Raw genomic sequence first — 22,546 nt, 5'->3', positions numbered from 1 at the left:
CGGATGGGATAAGGGGGGGAGAGAAGGAGGGGGGGAAGCGGCTCTGCCCCCTCTGTGCCCCCCTCTGTGCCCCCCTCAATGCCCCCCTCTGTGCCCCCCTCTGTGCCCCCTCTGTGCCCCCCTCTGTGCCCCCCTCTGTGCCCCCTCTGTGCCCCCCTCTGTGCCCCCTCTGTGCTCCCTCTGTGCCCCCCTCTGTGCCCCCCTCTGTGCCCCCTTTCCGCGCTCGGTGCCGGCGGGGCTCGGTCCCTGGCAGGGGGGCAGCTCGCAGGGCCGGGGGGGTTGAGGGGCCGCCCCGCTCGGCTCAGAGCATCAGAGCAGGGGCGTTTGTTTGAACAGCTCCAGAGCAAAGAGCAGGGGAAGAAAGTTTGGGCTGGGAGCGTGGTTTTTTCCCCAGACGTCAGCACAAGGCGGAACAGGGGCTGGGGAGGGAGCCGGACTCAGGGCAGCCGTGATTTTTTCCCCCCCCTTATTTAAAAAAAAAAAAAAAAATTATAATTATTTTAATTTTTTCTCCTTTTTTTTTTTTTCTCCTTTTTTTTTTTTTGGCGGGGGGGTGGGTGGGGAAGGGGAAGGGGGCTGGGGAGCGGCCCGGCACCTCGGGCTGGGCTGCGGGCTGGGGGTGGGAGCCATGGACTCGGCGCCAGCCTTTGCCATGGACAAGCCGTTCGCCCCCGGCGCCGTGCGCGGCCCGGAGCCGCCCGAAAACGCTCAGAGCCGGAAAAACTTCAGCGTGAGCCACCTCCTGGACCTGGAGGAGGTGGCGGCCGGTATGAACGGGACCCCCGCGGCCGGTCCCCCGCCCGCCGGTGGCGCCAAGGCCATCCCGGAGCCGTCGGGAGGCAGCAGCGGCAGCGAGGCAGCGCCCCAGGACGGTGAGTCCCGCCGGGCCGGGGTGGGCAGCCTGGGGATGGGGGGTCCCCGCCGTGTCCCCCTGTCCGGGCACCCCGGACAAAGGGGGTCGGTGTCCCCCCCAGAGGGGTGGGAGGCAAGCGAAGAGGTGGGGATCCCCCGAGGGCTGCGGGAGAGGCACCCGCACCCGGGCAGAGGGGACACAGGGACCCTGCAAGGGCACAGGGACCCCGAACCCGGGACAGGGGACACAGGGACCCCGCACCGTGAGAGAGGGACCCCGAACCCGGGACAGGGGACACAGGGAGCCCGCACCGGCCGCCTCCTGGCCGGCACCGGAGGTGTCGGGTCCGGGGCGCTCCCGGGAAGTCGCTCCGAGCCGGGGCTGCGCGGCCTGCGGGGTCCCCACGTCCCCCGGGGCTCCCGGTCTCGGTTTCCGGGCCACTGCGGGGACCGGGACACAGCAGGGACCGGTCCCGTCCCGGCAGCTGCGCGACCCCGGCATCAGCGGGGACAGAGCCGGGGCTGGGACAGGAGAGCGGGACCGAGCCGGGAGACGTGAGGGGACAGAGCCGCCGTTTCATGGCGCTGGGTCCCGGCCGGAGGCGCGTTTCTAACGGGACAATCCCGCTCGCATCTCTCCCTCCGCGCCGCTCCCGCGCATCCCCGCTCCGCTCCTGGGACGGGGTGAGCAGGGTTCGCCCCATTCCTGTGGCAAAGCCTCAGTGCCGGGGCAGCCGACGGCCCCCGGAGCCCCCCGAGGCCGGGTGTCCCTCGGGACACAGCGGTGACACTGGGGAGGCAGAGCCCCCATGCCCAGAGCCCGGGTGACACTCCCCAGAACTGTCCCGGCTGGGCTGTGCTACCCCAGGCTTGTTTCCCATAGCCCTGGGTGCTGACAGCCCTGCCGAGGGCTCAGCCCATCGGGAACCTGTGCTGCTGAAGGGGCTCGGTCCCTTCAATCCCCCCGGTGTCCCTCCCGTAGCTCCTACACTGCGTGCGGGTCTGGAGCATCTTTCTCCAGCCCTCATTCCCTGCACAACCTCCTCCCTCCATGGAGCAGCCCCGCTGAGCCCCCAGCCTGCCTCTGATCACACTGCTGAGGGCTGGGCGCTGCTTTTTGGGACGGTATCTGGTGTTTTCAGTGTTATTTTCCTCCCTCCCTTTCCCTTGGGTTTCGTGTGTACTTTCGGCAGTGCTGTGGGGCTGTGGGGAGGGTTTCTCCTGCCTGTGGGGCTGTAGGGGGACACTAATGGGATATTCACAGCTTGGGGAAACCCAGCCCTCAGCAGTCTCACAGGGCTGTTTGCAAAGCAGCAGGGACACAACTGCCCTGCTGGGCTCCTGATGCACCCAGAGAATCCAGCGTGGACCCAGCGTGATGCCAAAAACAGAGAGAGAGGCTGCACGGTCACCACAAACCTGTTCTTCACCCCAAAGGGTTTGCAGAGCCCAGCAGTGCTGGCCCATGTGGGATATTTCCCGTTAGCACCTGTTCTGGCAAGCTGGCATGGATGGAGGCACCATCAGCACCTGGGATGCTCTGACAAGGCTGAGCAGCAGCTCTGATGTCAAAAAATACCCAGGAGTTGAGAGCAATGGGCAAGAAGAGAACAAGGAGACAGAGACAAAACCCTGTGTGCACGCAAAGCTGGAACTTTGAGACCCTTACCTGCTGCCACTGCCTTAACTGGGATGCAATCGCCTAAATTGAGATGGAGAGACCTGAAATGCCAGGCGGATGACCTGCCTTTGAGAGCATCAGCCTTTTGCTCCAGATCTGCCATGACAGCAAAGGAACTTCTGCTGGTAACCTTATCTTCTATTGGCATCCTGAAATAAAACAGCCCCTTGGCGTTTGCTCTCCTCTTCCTCTTCACCATCGTGGGGTTTTCCTGCCAGAGGCGGGTTTGGAGCCCCACAGCTGCTGGCAGTGGGTTTGTTATGAACACAAGTGCCCCTGCATCTCTGCAGGATGTGACTCTGAGCTCCAGCCAGGAGCCCTCGGGGGCTTTGTGCTGCTGGGGTGGAGGAAGAGCAGCCCTGAACCCTCTGTGGGACCCCTGGAGCTGCTGTAAGGCTGTGGGACCCGTGAAGGTGCTGTGAGGCTGTGGGACCCCTGGAGCTGCTGTGAGGCTGTGGGACCCCTGGAGCTGCTGTAAGGCTGTGGGACCCCTGGAGCTGCTGTGAGGCTGTGGGACCCCTGGAGCTGCTGTGAAGCTGTGGGACCCCTGAAGCTGCTGTAAGGCTGTGGGACCCTTGGAGCTGCTGTGAGGCTGTGGGACCCCTGGAGCTGCTGTGAGGCTGTGGGACCCCTGGAGCTGCTGTGAAGCTGTGGGACCCTGCACCAGGCAGGGCTCCCTGGGGGCTGCACTGGCAGAGCTGGGACAAGGATGCTTCAGGCAGCCCCAGGCTGTGCCCAGCAGGCTGAGACCCCCCAAACCCCCTCTCCTTCCCCAGGGAAGCTGCAGTGAGAGGGTTCCATTCCCAGAGAAGCTCAGGGCAGGGATTTATTCTCTGCAGAAGGGGATTCAGCCCTGGAGGCAGCCCCGTGTCCGGGGCCCTTGGCACAGCTCCCCTCCAGGAGCCCCTTGCAGGGCTGGCATCCCTTCCCCTGGCACTTTGGAGGCTTTTGGGGACCAAATCCAGGCCCAGCTCCCTCTGGGCTGCTCAGCCCCTGCCTTGGCCACTGAGTGTACCCAGAGCATCCTCCTGCGACGGTGAATACAAATATCTGTGCAACACATTGCTCCCGTGACACCCAAAAATCAGAAATCCCACAAGCCAGGCAAGAGCAAGGAAAAGTCAACGGGGTGGTGAGAGCTCATTCACACCCTCATCTTCATCTTCATTCTCCCCTGGAGTGGTGCAACAGCCTCCCATGGAAAACCTTCGGCACAACTTCTGAGGTCTTGAAAGCTTGTTCACCTCCTTTCATTAGACTAACAAATAATGTGTAACGCGAAACATCTGTTAACAACAGCCCTTAATGTTCTCAAGATGATAAAGCAGGAGGGTAATTTTAGCCAGCAAGCCTTGACTGATGGCTTTTCAAACAATGAACTCACTTTTGGTGCCGCCTGGGGATGGGAGAGGGAGTCGTGCACTGGCTCCGGCACCGCTTTGGGGCTGAACGCTCAGAAAGAGTCACTTCTGTCACAGATGAGCTGTGGCCCCTCCAAGGGGATTTTTTGGCATGCATTGGCCATTTATTTGGCTACAGCCCCTGGGACCTGGCAGTGGGATGGGGAGGTGTGGTGGCCCCTGGACATCCCATTTTCAGAACAGTGCCTGGAGCCCCTTCCTCATCCCCTGGGACGCTCTGGCCTGTTCTGGGCTGTGAGGATGCTGGGCAGAACAGGGATGCAGGAGGGGAGAGGAGAAGCAGCACCCAAAGGGGCAGAGGGCATTAAGATGTTGTTAGAACAAATTGGCTTTAATTATTTAAACCAGAGCAGCTGGAAAGGGAGAGGAGAGGCAGGGAGGGACAGGGACCTGGTATCAGAGGGGAAAGGGGACTTGGTGCTGGAGTTAAAGTGGTGGCTGATTGCCCCAGGTAGCCCCAAACTCCTCCCAGGGCCTGGGCGCCTTCCTTGAGGCAGAGCCTGATGTCCCTGTGGTGTCCCAGTCCCAGGACTGTGCTGGCCCTGGCTCACAGGATGAGGTTTGGCTGTGCTGCTCTGCCTTCCTAAATGCTGCTTGACCCCATCAGCCGTGGGCACAGCTTGGGGACACCTTGGCCTCTGTGGCTGGGCTGGCAGTAGGCAGCTCTGTAACCCCAGGGCCAGGATGTACCTTGGGGATCTGTGCCTTTGGGGCTGTGCTTTCGGGATTGCGCCTTTGGGACGTGCCTTTGGGGATCTGTGCCTTTGGAGATGTGCCTTTGGGGATCTGTGCCTTTGGGGATCTGTGCCTTTGGGGATGTGCCTTTGGGGATCTGTGCCTTTGGGGATCTGTGCCTTTGGGGATCTGTGCCTTTGGGAATGTGCCTTTGGGGATGTGCCTTTGGGGATCTGTGCCTTTGGGAATGTGCCCTTGGGGATGTGCCTTTGGGGATCTGTGCCTTTGGGGATCTGTGCCTTTGGGATTGTGCCTTAGGGGATGTGCCTTTGGGGATCTGTGCCTTTGGGGATCTGTGCCTTTGAGAATGTGCCTTTGGGGATCTGTGCCTTTGGGAATCTGTGCCTTTGAGAATGTGCCTTTGGGGATCTGTGCCTTTGGGGATCTGTGCCTTTGGGATGTGCCTTTTGGGACGTCTGTGCACAGAGGTGGCTCAGGCACAGCTAAACCCAGTGCCATTGACCCCTGGCTGATCCCCTGTGCTCAGTGAGATGGGCCATGGGCACAGGGACACAGCTGAGCCCCCCTAACCCCAGACCCACCAGACCTCTCTCTCCAGCACCCACCTGCTTTCCACAGCCCCAAACTGCTGGGCACCCTCCAGGCTGGGAGGCTTTGCTGGGAGGCTTTCCCTGGTTTCTGAATGCCACACCAGGGACAGGAGTGTGTAGGGACCCCAACACAGCCCTTGTGGCGGGGAGGAGGCTTTGGGAATTGTCTGATGGATGTGGCTCAGCTCCAAGAGAGGTCCCTGCTGCTCAGGGTGGCACCACCGTGCTGGCCATGGCACATGGGATGGGGTTGGGATACTGGATGGATGGATGGATGGATGGATGGATGGATGGATGGATGGATGGATGAGGGATGGATGGATGAGGGATGGATGGATGGATGGATGGATGGATGGATGGATGGATGAGGGATGGATGGATGAGGGATGGATGGATGGATGGATGGATGGATGGATGGATGATGGATGAGGGATGGATGGATGATGGATGGATGGATGGATGGATGGATGGATGGATGGATGGATGGATGGATGGATGATGGATGGATGGATGAGGGATGGATGGATGGATGGATGGATGAGGGATGGATGGATGAGGGATGGATGGATGGATGGATGGATGGATGGATGGATGGATGGATGGATGGTGGATGGATGGTGGATGGATGAGGGATGGATGGATGGATGGATGGATGGATGGATGGATGGATGAGGGATGGATGAGGGATGGATGGATGGATGGATGGATGGATGGATGGATGGATGGATGGATGATGGATGGATGGATGGAGACCCTGACAAGTCCCAGCTCACCCAGAGGTTTCCATCCACTCACAGGGAGCCCAGCGTATCCCAGCCAGGGAAAAGGGGCTGTGGGGAAGGATCTATGCTGTACACCCCAGGCTGATGCAGGGGACAGGGGACAGCCCTGCACTGCTCTGCAGCCAGGCTTCCCCTCCCTGACTGTGGTTCTTGTCCTGCACATGGTCCCTGCCCTGGACAAGAGGAAAGGGATTCCTCAGGTCTCATCTACCCAGAAACTGCTGTGGGGTGGGAGTGCTGCTTTCCCATGGCACAGGCATAGGACAAGGGGCTGAATGGGGTCAGCACCCTGCAGAACCAGCCAGAGCAGCAAAATTCACTGCCAGGCACAGGCAGGGCTGGGGGCACAGCTGAGAGAGACCCCAGGTCTCACAGAGCTCCTGGCCTGGGGTTCACCCTGATTCCACCCTCTGTGCTTCCCTGTGCCCCAGCCCTGCAGGGTGACACACACCCACCACCCCAGTGACATCCACACCCCCTCCTGCTCCTCCCATGGTGACACTGGGTCACCATCCTGCTCTTCCCTGTGCCCTGGCTGCTCTCAGGCTCTTACTGACACCAGGGCTCTGATTTGGGGAAGATTTGCCCCAGGAAGAGCTGTGCAATCCCGCCTGTGCTCTAGGCTTGCCCCAGCTCAGGGGGCTCTGGGCTGCAGAGGGGCCACAGGAATTGCCCTGCCCACGCTGAGCCCTCCCCAGGGCACAGCAAACACATCCCAGCACGTTCCTGCAGCCCTGCAGGGCTCTGGGGGCTCCCCACATGTCCTGTGCTAGAGGGTAAAAGGGAAAAATCCCAAACTCAGGACCTGGGGAGATGGGAACCCTCTGGCTGGGGGAGCCCAAGAGCTGGAGCAGCCTTGGCTGGGCCAGGAAAATCACATTTCTCCCCGACTCCTCATTGCTGGGATGTTTCTGTGCTCAGCACCCCCAGCGAGCTGGGATTTGGCAGGCATTGCTGTGGGGGATGCTCCTGCTGAAACCCTTTCCAGTGGGGACAGTCACGGCCTGGCAGTGTCCAGAGGGGACACTGGAGGGGTCCTGCATGCTGTGGGGACACTGGAGGGGTCCTGCATGCTGTGGGGACACAAAGCTTTGCCCCACTGCCCTGGCAGCCCTGGCAGCACCCACTGATGAGCTTTAGTCCTCAGCAGCAGCTCAGACACCCCTGGCACAGCCATGCCCAGCCCAGGAGGGTGCTGGGGTGCAGGGACACCTTGCCTGTCCTCCCCCCGGGCTGTTGTGTCTCGCTCGAGCAGCAACAGCTCAGTGTAACACTATTTCCCCTCTCTTCTGGGCTGTTATTTCAGGGAATGGGGCTGATTCACAGGAAAAATATGAAATTTCGACTCTGTGCAGCCAAGATGGGTGAATTTCAACGAATCAGCATTTTAAGAGAGCCTGGGCGTGTGTGTGTAGCTGGGAGGCTGATGAAATGATTTGGGGCTCTGAGGCTGTGTGTCAGGCAGTGGGGCTGATCCCCCTCACCCAGGGCTGGTTTCTCCAGCCTGGGGGAATTCTCTCCCCAAAGCTGAGAAATCCTTGAGCTGAGGGGATGAGTTTGAAGCAGGATGGGGTCTGGGTGCTTCGGGGTTGGTGTCCCCACGGGGCTGGCATCCCATTCCCTCCCTGCAGCACGAGCAGAAGCTGGATGGAGTTGTCGTTCCAGGATGGAATCCCTGAGCCAGGGAGCTGGGGCAGAGCATCCTTTAAAATGCTGGGCAGTGGGTTATGGCTGGGCTGAGCAGGGATTTAGACCAGGCTTAATGCAAATCAGGCTTTTCCTGGCTGGAAAAAGCAATTTGGAGCAGAGTGGGAGTGTGGTGGGCAGAGGCAGCACCCCCTGCCCAGCCTTGGTGATGCCCAGAATGGTCAGGCAGGATGGGAACAGCAAAGTTTTGGGGAGAAAGGGCTGATTTGAGGTTTCAAGGCGTTTTTCCGATGCCTGTTGACCAGGACTGCCCCAAAACTAGCAAACTGCTTGTTTTTCTAAATTTCCGAGAACTAACACAGAAATTCCTCCCCTCGCCCTCGAGGCATTCCCGATGTTTGCCTTTGCCCGAGGGACGCATGACCGCGGGCGGTGTTTTCCAGCCTTCCCACGGCTGACAAACGCCGTGTCCGTGCTCAGCATCCCTCGGCAGCCCCTCCGTGCCTTCGGTGTCCCGGCAGAGCCGGCCCCGGTACCGGGACCCGCGGGGACATCCCGGGGCAGCTCCTCACGGGGGGAACTGCGGGATATTGCTGATATTGCAGGAATTGGGGGAATTGCTGCAGCTTGTGGGGTTGTGAAGCCATCCTGGGGACATCCTGGGGACATCCTGGGGACATTGGGGTCCTCTTTGCCACCTCGTCCCTGCAGCCCCGGCCGTGCGCGGTGCGGGTGCGAGCGGCAGCTCGGAGGGTGTTAATTGAGCAGGAGGGATAATGAGGCTGCGGTGCCGCGGGTTTGGGGGGAAAGCAGCCCCTGGGAGGCTGGGCAGGGCTGGGGGGACAGCTCAGGTCCCTGGGAGCCTTCAGAGAGCGGCAGCGCCAGCCGCCGGCCCCCTCCCCTTCCCTCCTCATCCCCCTTTGAGCGCATATAATAAAGCAGCTTTTCAGCTGCGGCTGCAGTGATAGATCAGGAAGAATTGTATGAGTCTATTAAAGTCTGTGTGTCTCTGAATGGAGACTGTGGCTAAGCCAGGCGCCAGGCTCGCGCATTGAACCAGATGTGGAGAGGCGCCATCCTTTCCAGCCACTGAATCCGAGAGGCTGCAGGCTTCACACGCAAGGAAACTGGAGTGCACATGGCAGGGGAGCCGGGGGAGCGGCGGGGAGCACATGGCAGCGGGGCACATGTGGGGAGGGGGCACCGCCCGGGGCTCCCGCGGGCTCCGCAGCCCGCCCGGGGCAGCGCTGGCACCGGAACCGGGGGCCCCGGGGGGCTGGGCGAGCCCGGGATGGGAACGGCACCCAGGAATGCGAATGGAACCGCCAGGATGGGAACGGCACCCAGGGATGGGAACGGCACCCCGGGATGGGAATGGCACCCAGGGATGGGAATGGCACCCAGGGATGGGAATGGCACCCCCAGGAAGGGAACGGCACCCTCGGGATGGGAATGGCACCCCCGGGATGGGAATGGCACCCAGGGATGGGAATGGAATCGCCAGGATGGGAATGGCACCCAGGAATGCGAATGGAACCCTGGGATGGGAACGGCACCCAGGGATGGGAATGGAACCCTGGGATGGGAATGGAACCCCGGGATGGGAACGGCACCCAGGGATGGGAACGGCACCCCAGGCTAGGCAGGGCATCCAGGGGGATCTGTGCGAGCCTGGGGCTGCTCAGGACACTGCAGTGGGTGTTTGGAGGGGCTGCTCTGCACCCCACGATGGGCAGGGGGTCAGCATTGTGCCAGGTCATGCAGGGCATGGCTGGGGTGGGGATTGTGCTGCACCCCAAACTGTTCAGGGAAATGCCAGGGGTGTGTGGTGATGTTGGCACCCCAAACTGTTCAGGGCAATGCCAGGGGTGTGTGGTGATGTTGGCACCCCAAACTGTACATGTGTCTGTGCTGGGGTTCCACAGCACCCCAAGCTGTTCAGGCCATTGCAGGGGGTGGCATGTGGCACTGAGCCATTCAGGGGAATCACGCTGTACCCCAGGTCCTGCAGGGCATTGCCAAGTGTGGGGGTTGTGTTGCACCCCAGGATGCCCACAGGACACTGCCAGGACTGTCAGGGTGCCCTGGGGGTGGCAGTGGCAGTGATGGTGCAGGGGAGCACACGGGGGACCCCAGGCACAGCACTGGGGTGCAAAGGGCCTGGTCCTGCAGCAGCACAGCTGAGCAGGGCACAGGATGGTCATGGGCAGCTCCTGTCCCCAGAGCCAAAAATGGAAGGACAGAAGGACGGCAGGGAAGACAGACAGATGCCATCCTGCTGGGGACAGCTGTGGCTGACAGCTCGTGGGGCTGGTGAACCCATGGATCCCATGTCCCTGGAGTGAAGCAGAGTCTGTGCAGGGGACCCAGGTGACAAGGGGAAAGCCACTCCAGGGCTGGGCTGGGGCAGCTGCCACGCTTCTTCCTCACCAAATTCACTTTCTCATCTGGGCTGGCCACATGGCTGTAATTTGGGGGTTGTAAATACCTCAGGGGAATTTTTAAATTTACAAAAAAACTGTTTTCATTTAAATTAAAAGACACTCAAGCATTTCTATTAGTATTAGAGGTTTATAAAACTTAAAACAAATGTTGAAACTAAACTACCAGGCAGTGTTCACTTCTGGAAGCCTTCAGCATGTTTGACACGACCCAGTTACCCCTTGGGCTGTAAGTTTTAGTTCTGTATGAGAGTGTCAGGGCGCCCAGGGTGGCAGGAGGGTCTCCATGGGGAGCTGGAGGGGATGAAGGCTTGGAGGGATGAGGGTGGGATTCCAGCTCTGCTGACCTTTGTAGGAGCAGGATCCTGATTCCTGTCTACATCTTGTCATCCCCATGTGTCCTGACTGTGATCCTGTCCCCACTGTCCCCATCCCTGCCATCCCTGCCATCCTCACCGTGCAAGGTTCTGCTGTAACCTGGAAACAGTTAACCAGGCCGGGTTAAAAAAAAAAACAAAAAAAACCCCCAAAAGATACGAGCCACTTATTAAAATGAATGTTTTACAATAAATTTGGCGAGAGGCCACCGACCTCAAATGCAAACCAGACCCGAGGACAGCGGTGCTGCTGCTGGCAGGGGCTGCAGGGACGTCTGTGCGTGCAGGGACCCTGGAGCAGGGCTGGGATGGGCTCCCGGGGCTGGGATGGGCTCCCAGGGCTGGGATGGGCTCCCAGGGGCTGGGATGGGCTCCCAGGGGGGCTCACACCCACCCCACACCCAGCCAGACACATTGGTGCCACAGCTGGTGGCTCTCAGCAGGTGCTGCTGCTCACTGATCCAATGGGTGCTCAGTGCTGGCCTGGGTGTGACAAACACCCCTTTTGGCCCCAAAAAAGGAAAAGGGATTGGGGCAGTGGCAGTGGGCAGCAGGAGGGGACAGCATGGGAATTGCCATCATTCCCCCTGTCCCTTCCTGCCTCCTTCCCCCCTTGGCAGTGACCCTGATGCAAGGGGGTCTCTGCTTGAACCTCGTGGGGCTGGTGTTGGGTTTCAGTGCCAGATGCCACTGGGGCTGCCTTGCTTGGGCTTTTTGCCTATTAAATTTCAAAAAACCACCTTTTTGGGGGGGCTGGGGAGGAGAGGAAGGTTGGGATCACCATGCCAGGGGTCCCTGGCTGGGAGCCAGCCCTGCACACAACGTTCCTGCTATGCAGCCCCGGCTGATTTAGTTTTATTTTTCAAACACTGAGCAAAAGTCCCAGGGAGCTCTCAACACCGTGATGGCCTGAGGCACTCCCCATCCCCTTCCCAGCCCCCAGGAAAACTCACTTTGCTGTTAAATCCAGGATTTTGGTGGTGCTTTGCAAGGCAATGCTATCCTAGGCCAGTGCTTGCACAAGTCTCATTAGTGTTAATTAATTACACGTCTGTGCCCTGCTGGGAAACCAGGTAACTTGTTAACATGTGAGCGATGCTGGCACCTCTGTGGCTGCATGGTGGATGCACCAAATGGTGCCTGGAGGGTCTGCAGGATGGGAAGGGAAGCAGCATCTGCTGTGCCCAGCTCTGATGAAGGGCAGCAGGGTCCAGAATCTGTGCCACCATCCCTCTCTCCAGAGCCTGTGGGGAGCCACCGTGGCTCTGTCCCTCTGTCCCTCTCTCCAGAGCCTGTGGGGAGCCACCGAGGCTGCTCCCTCTGCCCAGACCCCTCTCTGTGTGCCTGGGGCTGACCCAAATCCCATCATTTTGGCCACAGGCTCTGGGCTGGCTGTTTCCCTGAGCCACAGATTCACACATTTCTGAGCCACCACGGCAAAGTGGGGAGGCTGCACCCCCGAAGGGGAGCGTCCCCAGGAGCATCCCAGGGGTGTGAGGAGCAGGAGAGCCCCAGCACTGCTCTCATCCCACCCCAGGAAGGGCTCCTGGCTGGCAGATGAAAGCAATGAATGTCTGCTTGCCGGGAAGGCTCCTGGCTGGTGCTGCCTGGGGGAGAGCCAGAGCCTTTTGTTGGTGCCTGGGCCTCCACCGTGGGGGCTGGCAAATTCACAGGAGAACAAAATGGAAATTCCTGCTCCCCCGTTGGTCGGTGCTGCTCGGAACTTGGCTGGGATCGGTCAAACCCACCACTTGGCTGTGCTGGGAGGGCTTTGGCTCCTGCTCCCCCCAGCCCTGCAGCCACAAACATCTCCTGAGGAGCCCTTTGGTCTGACACAGCCTCTCGGAGCATCCCTGCAGGAAGGCAGGAGCGCCCATCCCGATTCCTGTCCTGCCTCCCCTCTCCCTCTCTGGCATTTCCAGGGGACACCCAGACTGGCACCACTGTGGATGAGTTTTTGGAGGCTCTGTGTGACTCCAGCCCCAATTAAGAAAAGAGGGACCCCAGAGGGGTGTGAACCCCTTTGAGCTTCACCTTCCCCTGCCATGAGCAGAGAAGATGCCAGACCCTGCCAGATCCTGCCCTCTCAAAGCCACTGTACCCAGCAAATCCATGCAGACAGTGGACATTCCAGGAGCCTTTCCCCCTCACTGTGACATCCCTCGAGGGGAATTTGGGCACTCGTTGTGGAGCAGCTTTGCCCCAGCTCAGCTGCCCCGCAGCTCCCTCCCCTCGCAGCGCTGACACAATGGAGGCAGCGGTGGCTCTGGAGCCGGGACAGCCCATTGTGTCGGGCTCCTGTGAACCCCGGGATGCTGCTGGCAGCTCCCGAAAGCCCCGAGCCAGGCTGGGTCCCCACAGCCCTGGGAGGGAACATTTATTTCCCTTGTAGAGCCCCGAGCCCAGGGATGCGCTGGCACTCGGGGCTGGCTGCCCTGGGCCGGTGCCACCGCCGGGGCACAGCCAGGCAGTCTGAGCCCTGCGGGCCTCAATGGCCCCAAAACGGCCCCAAAACGGCCCCACAATGGCCCTGCTCCAGGTCCCGGGGTGCAGGAGCCGGCGGGTGGGGAAGCACAGCCGGAGCCGCGCTGGGCACGGCGCTGTCGCAGCTCTTGGGGCTGTTCCTGGAGCTGTTCCTGGGGCTGTCAGGGGGTGCTGGGGGTGCCAGGCTCTGTGGGCTGCTGGGCTGCACCCCGAGCCGGTGATGTGTCCCTGTCACCTTCCCCAAACTCTGTCACAGGCAGTTCCCAGCCCAGGTAAAGGATGGGTGGTGGCACCGGCTCTCCCAGATTCTGGACTATTCCTAAGTCCAGGAATTTCTTGTGCTGCTCAGCCTACTCTTACTCCCACCAAAGCTTTGTGGCCAAAGATGTTCCCCAGCCCCTTCCTGAGGCCTGACAGCATCCCACCAGCCCTGCCTCCTCCTTCAGGGAATGTGGCTGCAATTAATTCATTAAATGCTTCCGCTGACGCAGGAGCTGGCCGTGCCAAAACGCCATTCCTGGGGCCTGGCCTCAGCTGGGTGAGCCCGTGCTGGGCTGTGCAGGAGCCTCTGTCGTGGTGGGAGGTGCTGGGAATGTTCAGGGACTCCTGAGCACTCAGGCTTTGCCTGCAGCCCTGTGGATTTCAGCAGCTTTCAACTTCCAGGGCATCCTCTCTAAATCACAGCACAAGACTTGGCTGGTTGGTTCCTCACCTGGAGTCTCCAGCATCTGCTTCCCTTATTCCTTCTTTTCATCTTCCTTCTCCTTCCTCACTGTTGCTTCCTGATCTCTTCCCCCTCATGTGCACCTGCGTTTTGCAGCTTGGCTGCCCTGGCACCAGAGCCAGCTCTGAACCCACTCACAGCTCCCAGCAGTGAATTTGGTGCCTCATTCTGGGCTGGAGCCATCCCTGAGGGAAGCAGTGTCTCGTGACATGGGGATCTCCCTTTTCATAATATTTCTTTTCCCAGCATCCTTCTAAGCATCATGTTCCCAATGCTTTTGCTGCACTAATAATGAGCTGAAAAAGGATTCAGTGCCACCACTGGGTTACCAGCACGGGCTGGACACATCCCCAGGCTGGACACATCCCCTCTGGGATGCAGGGATGCTGCTGGCTCAGCCAGGACCGTCCTGGCTTGTTCTGGATGTGCTGTGATGGGTGCTCAGACACCACACACCATTCAGGGGTGCAAGGGGAAAACCTCCTGAGCTCTGGGGGTGCAGGCTGTGCATGGAGCATCCCTGGGGCTGCAGCACTGCTGGGTAGGATCTTCCCAAAAATGGTGTGTCTGTGTAGCTGGGGGTGGAAAGCTGTGGTGCTGGGTGGTTTCTGGCTGGTGCAGAGGCAGCTCTATAACCATAAAACGGGCTGCTGCTGCCTGTCAGTGAGCACAGGCTAAGGCCCCCCCGGGACAGCCTTGGCCTCTTTCTTGGTCCAGGCTTTTGCTGCTCCTTTTTAGCAGAGACACTTTTCCCCCAGCAAAACTGGCAGCCTGTAAAAACGTGTCAGCGTTTCAGTTTTTTCACAATTAATGAGGTGAAACATCCTCGGAAACATTTCGCTGTAATGTTTCTCCAGTAGCTGGGACTTGCCCCTCTCTTAAATTTTTCATGTTCGCCACTTGAGCCGGGGAAGTTTCCTCCGGACTCAGCACATTTGGACCCCCCCAGCTTCAACCTCCCCCCAGAGAATTCAGCATTTCTGGGGTCTTTGTGAGGCTGGGCTGGGCTGGAGGGGGACAGGGAGGCTGAGGATGAGGAGGTGGGAGCCTGGGGAGGGGCTGACAGCCCTTGTTCCCCGTATCCATGGCTGTTCCCAGGATGGGTTTGGACCTCACAGCATCGTGCCAAGTAAAGCTGGGGCTGGCATCCTGAGGGCAGGGGTTGGTGGCCCCAAAAGCTTCTCCCCTGGGTACTGGGGTGAAACTATGCAGAACATGGGGTGAAACTATGCAGAACATGGGAGTTTCACCGATGTGGTTTTGCCCCCAGGCTGGTGCTGTGCTGCTCCTGCGCACCAGGCTGGGCTCATGGGTGGCTGCAGGAAAGGAGCCATACCTGGGTGACTCAGCACATGTGCAGGGGCAGGTTCCTGGCTGCTCCTCAGCCCCCCAAGCTTTCCCAGGTGATTTGGGGAGATGAAAGAGCTGTTGTGGTGTAGGCATCTCCCACCATCCCTACTGCCACAAGCCCTGTCCTTCCTGTGCCCATGAGCAGGGACAAGTGCTCAGCTTCCCCTTGGCCTGTGGAGCATCCCTCCTGCTGTCCCTCCTCCCTGAAAAGCCACGTTAAAACCCCTCTGGGCTCCCAGGCTGTTCTCAACTGCATCCCAAGGCAGGGTAGAGTTGGAATTGGCTGCTGGAAAGAGGGGTCCCCTACACCTGGCAGCCCATGCACCCCCAAATCCCACCTTGGCTTCGGGTGTCTCAGCGAATGCTGTGGAGCAGAGCAGAGCTGGAGAGGGCACACCCCACGGAGGGGCAATTCCCAAACCCCAGCTCTCTGCAGCCTGAGGGGAAGCGCTCCCTCCCCATGATTTAGAGGAGAAGTTAAACAATTGCACATGAGGCTCTGGCAGACGTCGTGGCCGGAGCTCTCCTCGCTCCCCTGAGTGCGAGGGGATGAAGGGAGTGCACATGTTTACCGAGAGAGACCATGGGAGAAACGAAAGACATTGTTTTTCCAAAGGATTTCTTGGCTGTAAAAGACCTCCACCACCCTGCAGCTTCCCTGATGAAGGCCCAGCGTTAATTTGTTAAATCCACATCAAGTGCCCAGAGAACCCGTTGTTTATTTTTGCTAATTCAGCCGGCCGAGATCAAATTGGGGTTTTATTTGTTAAGGATAAACCTTAATTAATAAAAGCTATTTATTTGGCTAGAGCCGGCCGCAGCCTGAGGGTCAGATATGCCACGATCATTATTTCAAGTAAAACAAACCCAAAATGTCTCTCAACAGTTTGAAAAACGTAGAAACTTAGAGGGCTGAATTTATTTGTCTTAGGAAGAATTTACAGCTAATTCCCTCCAGGCTATTTCAACCCTTAAATTATACCCGAGAAGAAAAAAAGGAGGAAAAAAATGCCATTCCAGGCGTAGTAGGGAAGTAAATGGTACAGCAGATTTGATCATTTTGGCTTGGGGGGGTGTGAAAAATTTAAAGCTTAAAGAGTCTTTGGCAAACTGCTCCAAATAAATGGAACGTGTGAAATAATTTAATGACAGAAAACGTTTCAGGGTCGTGGGGGCTGCGGTGCAGTGGAAAATGAAACACGTTGGAGGAGATGTAGCCTGGGCTTTTTTGCATGAGGGGGTTGAACTTGCTGCCTTCTGACCTGAAAAATCGGGGTGTTTGTACCCCAAAGCCAAGTGGTGGAGTTGGAGTCAGGAAAACTTGTCCCAGATGTGGTGGTGCTGATGGGGAGTGGAGTTTGCAGCATCCCTGGGGAAGAGACAGGCTGGGGCAGCAGGGGTGCTGCTGGGCAAACACCTCGCTCTGGATGAGTATTTTGGAAATAAATCCCCCAAACTGGGTGTCCAGAGGGGAGACTGAGCATGGCTGGCAGTACAGCCCATCCCTGAGAGACATCCCAAAGGAGGATCCCTGCCTGTGTTTCTGGGGTCGGGCAGAGCTGCTCGGGCTGTGGGTGCTGGTTGATCTGGATCACAGCTGCTCTGAGCCCATTTACTGTGCACTAATGGAGCTCTTAGTCAAATCCAAAGCCTTGGTGGAAATCCAGTGAAAATCACCTCTTTACAGTGCTGTGGGAGTTTGAGGGCAAGCCCAGCACCAAGGCTGAGGCCCACCAAGTCCCTCCTGTGGGAAACTAATGGAAGCACAGATGGCAAAGGCAAGAGAGGGAGAAGGGGCTTGGTTGGTGTCCAGCTGAACCAGCACAGCTCTGACCCAGGGCTGGTGCTGCCTTTGCTCCCAAGTTCTCCTTGTGGCACAGTCCAGGCTTGGCGGCATTGGTGCTCCCACAGGGTTTTGGGGTGGCTCCCATCACCCCATGGCGTCTGTGGGGCACAGAGCTGTCCCCAGGCTGTCTGCAGCTCTCAGGCAGCACTGCCTGAGGCAGGACAGCCCAGAGAGGAGGCTGGAGGTGACCCAGCCACATCCAGCACCCCAAAACTCATTCACATCACAGGTGAAAAGTCTCTTGTCTTTCCTAACAGTTTGAGGCAATTTAAGGCTTATTTGTGATGCACACTGGGCCCATCCTGCTCTGTGCAAAGCCCCCTGTGCCTCCCTCTCCCCATCCTCCCCCTCATGTCATCTTTCGTTACTCAGTAACGTTATCCCCCCCTGTTTTCCCCCTTTCCCTGCATTTCTTTTCCTTTCAGCGGAAATTGTAATCAGTGGAAGATAAATATAGGGAAGGGGCTGGGGGGGAGGCTCAGGAGCCCCTCTGACCTCAGGGCTGGCCAACCAAACTGGTCCCTTCAGCCCAAATGAACCCCCAAATTATGCTTGACAAAGGCAAGGGTTTGGCTTTCTCCACAGCCTCCCCAAGCACTGCTTTGGCACAGAACAGTGATGGTGGGAAGCTGGTTTTAACTTTGTGCAATTACAAACTCTTATTCCTGGGAGCCCATTGGGCTGGGAACTGGTTTCCAATTCCTCCATCAAGGTGTCAGCAGGCCTGGTTAAATCCAAGTGCCCCTGATGGCAGTGAGAGGACAGGGTGTCTTCAGAGGATCCAACTCACCCCCCTTCCCATTCCTCCTCTGATGCCACAGAGAATTGAGCCATGCTCATTTTTGGGAAGCTGATTTGGGGTTATTAAAGCATCTCTGATGGAGGAGATCCAGCCTAAACCTGTAAACCTGTAAACCTGTCAGACACTCACCACCAGCAATTAGGGTGGATCTGCCTGGTCCCACAGGCCTGCAATGCCTGAGCTAATGAGGAAAAGATGCTGATCCATTACCAAGGCTCATCCCTGGGCAGAGCAGAGGATCCAGGCAGGAACTCCATGTGTGGAGCTGCCTCTGCCATGGAGAGATGCCCTGCAAAAGGTGTGGAAGGTCCCTCCATTAAAAGCAGCAATAGGGGCTGAACAAAATGCCCCCAAACCAGCCCAGGGTTTGCAGGTCTCCAAAAACCCAGGAGCTGCTGGTGCTCGGACACATCCTGATCCAACTCCATCCTAAACCTCGACCCCAGCATTACTGCCAGCCCCGTATGGGAAGCACTCAGCACCACTTGTCTCCTGTGGCTGTTCAGCTCTTCCTTCTGTGGGTTTGGGGAGATAAAGACCAGCCAGAAATGTGGCCAGATCCTACAGAACTGGATTGAGAGCTAATTTCAAAAAACTTTCCTCCTCCTCCTCTCCTTTCTTACAGCCAAATTAGAGTGGGCAAGGGAAATCAACACTACGGAAAAGTCCTGTAGCCGGGTTTAAATTGAGGATGAAGCCAAAGGGGGTTTATAAATTTTATTTATACATTTCCCAGGGTTCTGTTGAAATCACTCTCAGTTTGGTGAGGGGCAGTGGGTGCCCTTGTGACTATTTTGAACCAAACCCTGATGTACCATTTCCCCAGAAGCCCTGTGGCATGGTCATAAACCCACAAGGAAACCTCTCACCCTGTTACATCCTGCAGCTCTTTCCCAGCCTGATGGTTCCCATTTCAGTCCCAAGCTCCCAGAAAACTCAGGGACAACCATGGCTGGACTTCATGTATTTTAATCCAGCGGCTCGTTAGCTCGCTGGAGGAAAACAGGACCAAAAAAGGAGTTTAACTAAAAGGGGCAACTGGAAAGCAGAGACTGGCAGAACATTTGAAGCTGCAGGAGGAAGTGCTGGAGGGAATTCTGAGAATTTTATTTGTGAGACACGATTGGTGGTGAAGGGCAGCCCATGGTGTCGAGGCTGGGGAAAGGGTCTCAAACCCACACATATTTCAGGCACTGTCCATCGTGTCTTCACCCAACCAAGAAGGCCATGTCCAAAATACAAGGTCACAGATTGTTGATGGTCAACCAAGGCCAAGTTGCACCTACAGCACAATTAATGACCCAGAGAAATGGCAGTGGCTGCAGAGAGCCCTTGGGAGAATGGTGTAGTTGGGAATATAGGAGTCTTAGGGACTTGATGAAAAACTTGCTGTTGGACGTTTCATGGCTTGAATTATTCAGAGTTAAGGTGTAAGAAGGTTTTTCTGGCCTTAAAGATCTTGGAAGTTTCCTCCAGCTCAACAGCTTGATGGTGTCTTGAAACAGCAGAGTTAATACCCTTTCCAGTAGATTTTGTTTGTTGCTCAAGCATTATCTGAAAATGCTGGTCTTATTAAATAAGTATCACAATTAATATTATTAGCAAGTATTTAATTTGTGAGCGTACTCAGGGAGTGGTGAGTTCTGCCACCCTGGCCTCTGCAACGATACAGAGCAGAAAGCCCCGGCATACCCCCGCCATGAATCAGAATGTCATAAAATTATTAACATTTCAAATAATTCCAGAATGCTTTCCCACCAGTAGGTACAGATTGGATCCAGATGCTTTATGAACAGAAAGAGCCATTAACCAGTACCTCCACCAGGGAGAACGACAGCGAGTCGTGCTCCCCACGAAGCCTTTGCAGGAGCTGACTGGGTGTCTCGGAAAAAGGCTTCACGAAAATTGCCCAAACCTTATGATATTAGTGACAAAGAGGAGATTAATCTCAGCCTGGCTGACAGCCCAAGATCAATACTGAGAAACCAGACTACACCCTCAGCTTTATGTTTCCATGAGGCAGCAAAGCCAGAAATAAACACTGCGGAGGCTGAGCCCTGCGAGACGCGGTGCCGCTCGCCCCGAGCTCTGAGGAGCAGGGCTGCAAGAGCAGATGCTTTGGCTCCTGTGTCACCTTGGGGACGTGCCACAGCTGGGGCCTTGGGGGTGCTGGAGGTGGGAGCTGAGAGCCACACCTTGGGGGTGTTTTGGTGCTGGATTTTCATCACCGTTCATGAAAGCTTGACTTGAAGCCTTAGTGAGAGCTGAGCTCCACATTGGATCAAGTGCAGCCCCAGAATACACTGAGACTGGTATTCAAAATCATGGTTTAGCCAGATGTGAAACCACCACAGGCCTTGATGAATTTTGGGGTTAACCCTAAGCTCCAGCAGGTCCCAAAACATGTTTTGATTATCATGGACATCACAGGGTTGCACATATCCCCACCCTGGAGGGAGCAAGGCTGGCCCAGAGCAGGACACTGCAGATCCCCAGGAGGGCTTGGGCTTGGCTGGGTCAGGGGGTCTCACTGGGTCTGGCTCTCATGTGGCTTCTGCTCTTTCCCCACAGGTGAGAGCCTGAGCCCAAGCTGCGGGGCAGCCAAGAGGAAGAAGAAGCAGAGGAGGAACCGCACCACCTTCAACAGCAGCCAGCTGCAGGCTCTGGAGAGGGTCTTTGAGAGGACGCACTACCCCGACGCCTTCGTGAGGGAGGAGCTGGCCAGAAGGGTCAACCTCAGCGAGGCCAGAGTCCAGGTGAGCACAGGTTTGTGTGGGAGAAAACAGCACCTCTGCCTCGCCCCAGGCAGGAGCAGGGACTGTCCCCTCCCTTGTTTCATCCTGCACATCACCATGACCCACAGGACAGATGGTTGGAACATCCCTGAGTGCACTGGGTCCCCTCTGACCACCTTTCCACCTTTCCACCTTTCCCCATCACAGGTGTGGTTTCAGAACCGGAGGGCCAAGTTCCGCCGTAACGAGAGGGCGATGCTGGCCAACAGATCGGCATCCCTGCTCAAATCCTACAGCCAGGAGGCAGCCATCGAGCAGCCCATGGCACCACGACCCACTGCACTGACCCCTGAGTATCTTTCGTGGACCAGCACCTCCCCGTACAGGTAGGTGGAGGCTCTGGAGGAGCTGGGGTGGCCACAGGGCAAGGCTGCCTGGAGACAGCCCCACTGCCCCAGGAATGCAGCCCCGTGCCACTGCTGGGGATCTGGGGAGTTTTATGAGGCTGAAAGGAGCTTGTCTGACTTGGCTTTGAGATCATTTAAGCTGTCTGAGCATCCATTGCCCAACGCTGAGCAGCTTCTCTGCCTCCTTGCATTTTGGGGCTGGAGCAGGCGCCCTGGTCCTCGCAAGGGATTTGCTTGGCCTCGTGCTGACCCTTCCCACATCTCGGCACAGGAGGTGGCATGGGTCCCTTCTGGTTCCCAGCTGTTCATGTTCAGCCATCACATCCAAAAGCACAAAGCAGGGCCTCCTGGTGCATAGTTTGAGGGGTTCCCACATCCTTCCAAGTCCATAAAAACGCTGAACCTTGGCTGTTCTTGTGAGAGATCTCCAACAGGGAGCAGCCAGCCTGGCCTGGGAAGCCAGCAGGACCACAGAGGGCATGGGGTCTTCTCCATGGGCCATTCCTCATTGCTCCCTGCTCCCTCCCACAGCACTGTGCCCTCCTACAGCTCCAGCGGGACCGCAGCGCCCGCCCAGGGGGTGAACATGGCCAACAGCATCGCCAGCCTGCGCCTCAAGGCCAAGGAGTTCAGCCTCCACCAGAACCAGGTGCCCACCGTGAACTGAGCAGGGCAAAGCCCATCCCGTGGCCTCCTCCAGGACACAGCGTGGAGCTCCCGTGCCAGGCCCAGGACAAATCCCGCCCAACACACGTGCCACTCATCCAATGTCTCAGCGTCTTCTCTCCTCTTCCCTTCCCTTCTGAAGGTAGAGTCAGTCCCAGGCCGAAGTGGCACATAATTATAGCCACATATGGAGCGAACTTGGTTAGAAACTTGCTTTTCCGCACACCCTTATAATAACGGCTATATATACACACATACCCCCCACACGCTCTTCGAGGACAAACAGACTTGCCAAGGGAACAAGAATTTGCTTCCAAACATGGAAGGATCTTGGACTATTGGATTTGACCAATTTGGGTATCTTGCCCAGAGAGCCAAAGAGTTATTGGGTCTTCTCCTCCCGCAGGGACACTGTGGGAGGATCACGGGCCCCCCTTTCCACCAGGCTGTGACTTGTGGCGCTCAACTGCATGTGCCAAAGCCGATCCATGTGTTCATTTCTTTGTGCAACCCCAGCCACAGTGTGGGGTTTGGGACTTCCCAAAGTTTGGGGCTTTGGGAAGCTGATGGCTCGCCCATGCCATGGCCAGCCCTCTGCACTGTGCTTCCTGCATTTATGAGCTGCCTATGCTGGTGGCATCGGGCTCTGCCCCTTCCTAGAGGGGCAAACAGAGCTGCAGCACCTCAACAGACCCTCCTGGAGCCTGTGAGCTCTCCCGTGAGCCGGGGATGCATCGCCAATCCCCAAGCAGGCACCGCTGCCCTGCCTCGGTGGATTTGCCAGCGATTCTGCGGAGCCCCAGGTCATTGAACAGTCCCAGGGAATGAGAAAATTGGAAAAAGCTGTTGGGTTTCAGCTGAGTAGGCGGCTCCCAGCGCTTCGTGCCAACGAAGGCTTCGCCTTCCGGAGGCACAGCCTCCCCGTCGGCAGCTCCGCAGATGTGCTGGGGGCTCCGGGGCCGGCGGCTCCATGGGGGGAGCCTTTCTTGGTTTTGCAGAGAGGAAATGGTTTCCCCCCTCATCCCACCCTGCTGTGCAGCCTAAT

At 57.7% G+C, this 22,546-nt stretch overlaps 1 protein-coding gene across 1 annotated transcript; it reads left to right on the top strand.

The window, feature by feature from the left end:
* The first annotated feature begins 628 nt into the window (after positions 1 to 628).
* Positions 629 to 22,315, top strand: PRRX2 (paired related homeobox 2). Its single transcript, XM_058818414.1, has 4 exons — positions 629 to 872; positions 20,265 to 20,449; positions 20,636 to 20,814; positions 21,367 to 22,315. The coding sequence occupies exons 1-4, from the start codon at positions 629 to 631 to the stop codon at positions 21,500 to 21,502; spliced, it is 744 nt and encodes a 247-aa protein (XP_058674397.1). The 3' UTR covers positions 21,503 to 22,315.
* The last annotated feature ends 231 nt before the right edge of the window (positions 22,316 to 22,546 follow it).

Source organism: Ammospiza caudacuta, chromosome 21 (assembly GCF_027887145.1).
Source record: "Ammospiza caudacuta isolate bAmmCau1 chromosome 21, bAmmCau1.pri, whole genome shotgun sequence".
In the NCBI taxonomy this organism is placed as follows: Eukaryota; Metazoa; Chordata; class Aves; order Passeriformes; family Passerellidae; genus Ammospiza; species Ammospiza caudacuta.
The sequence above is the reverse complement of the archived record's forward strand: the minus strand, read 5'-3'. Positions and strand labels throughout refer to the sequence as shown.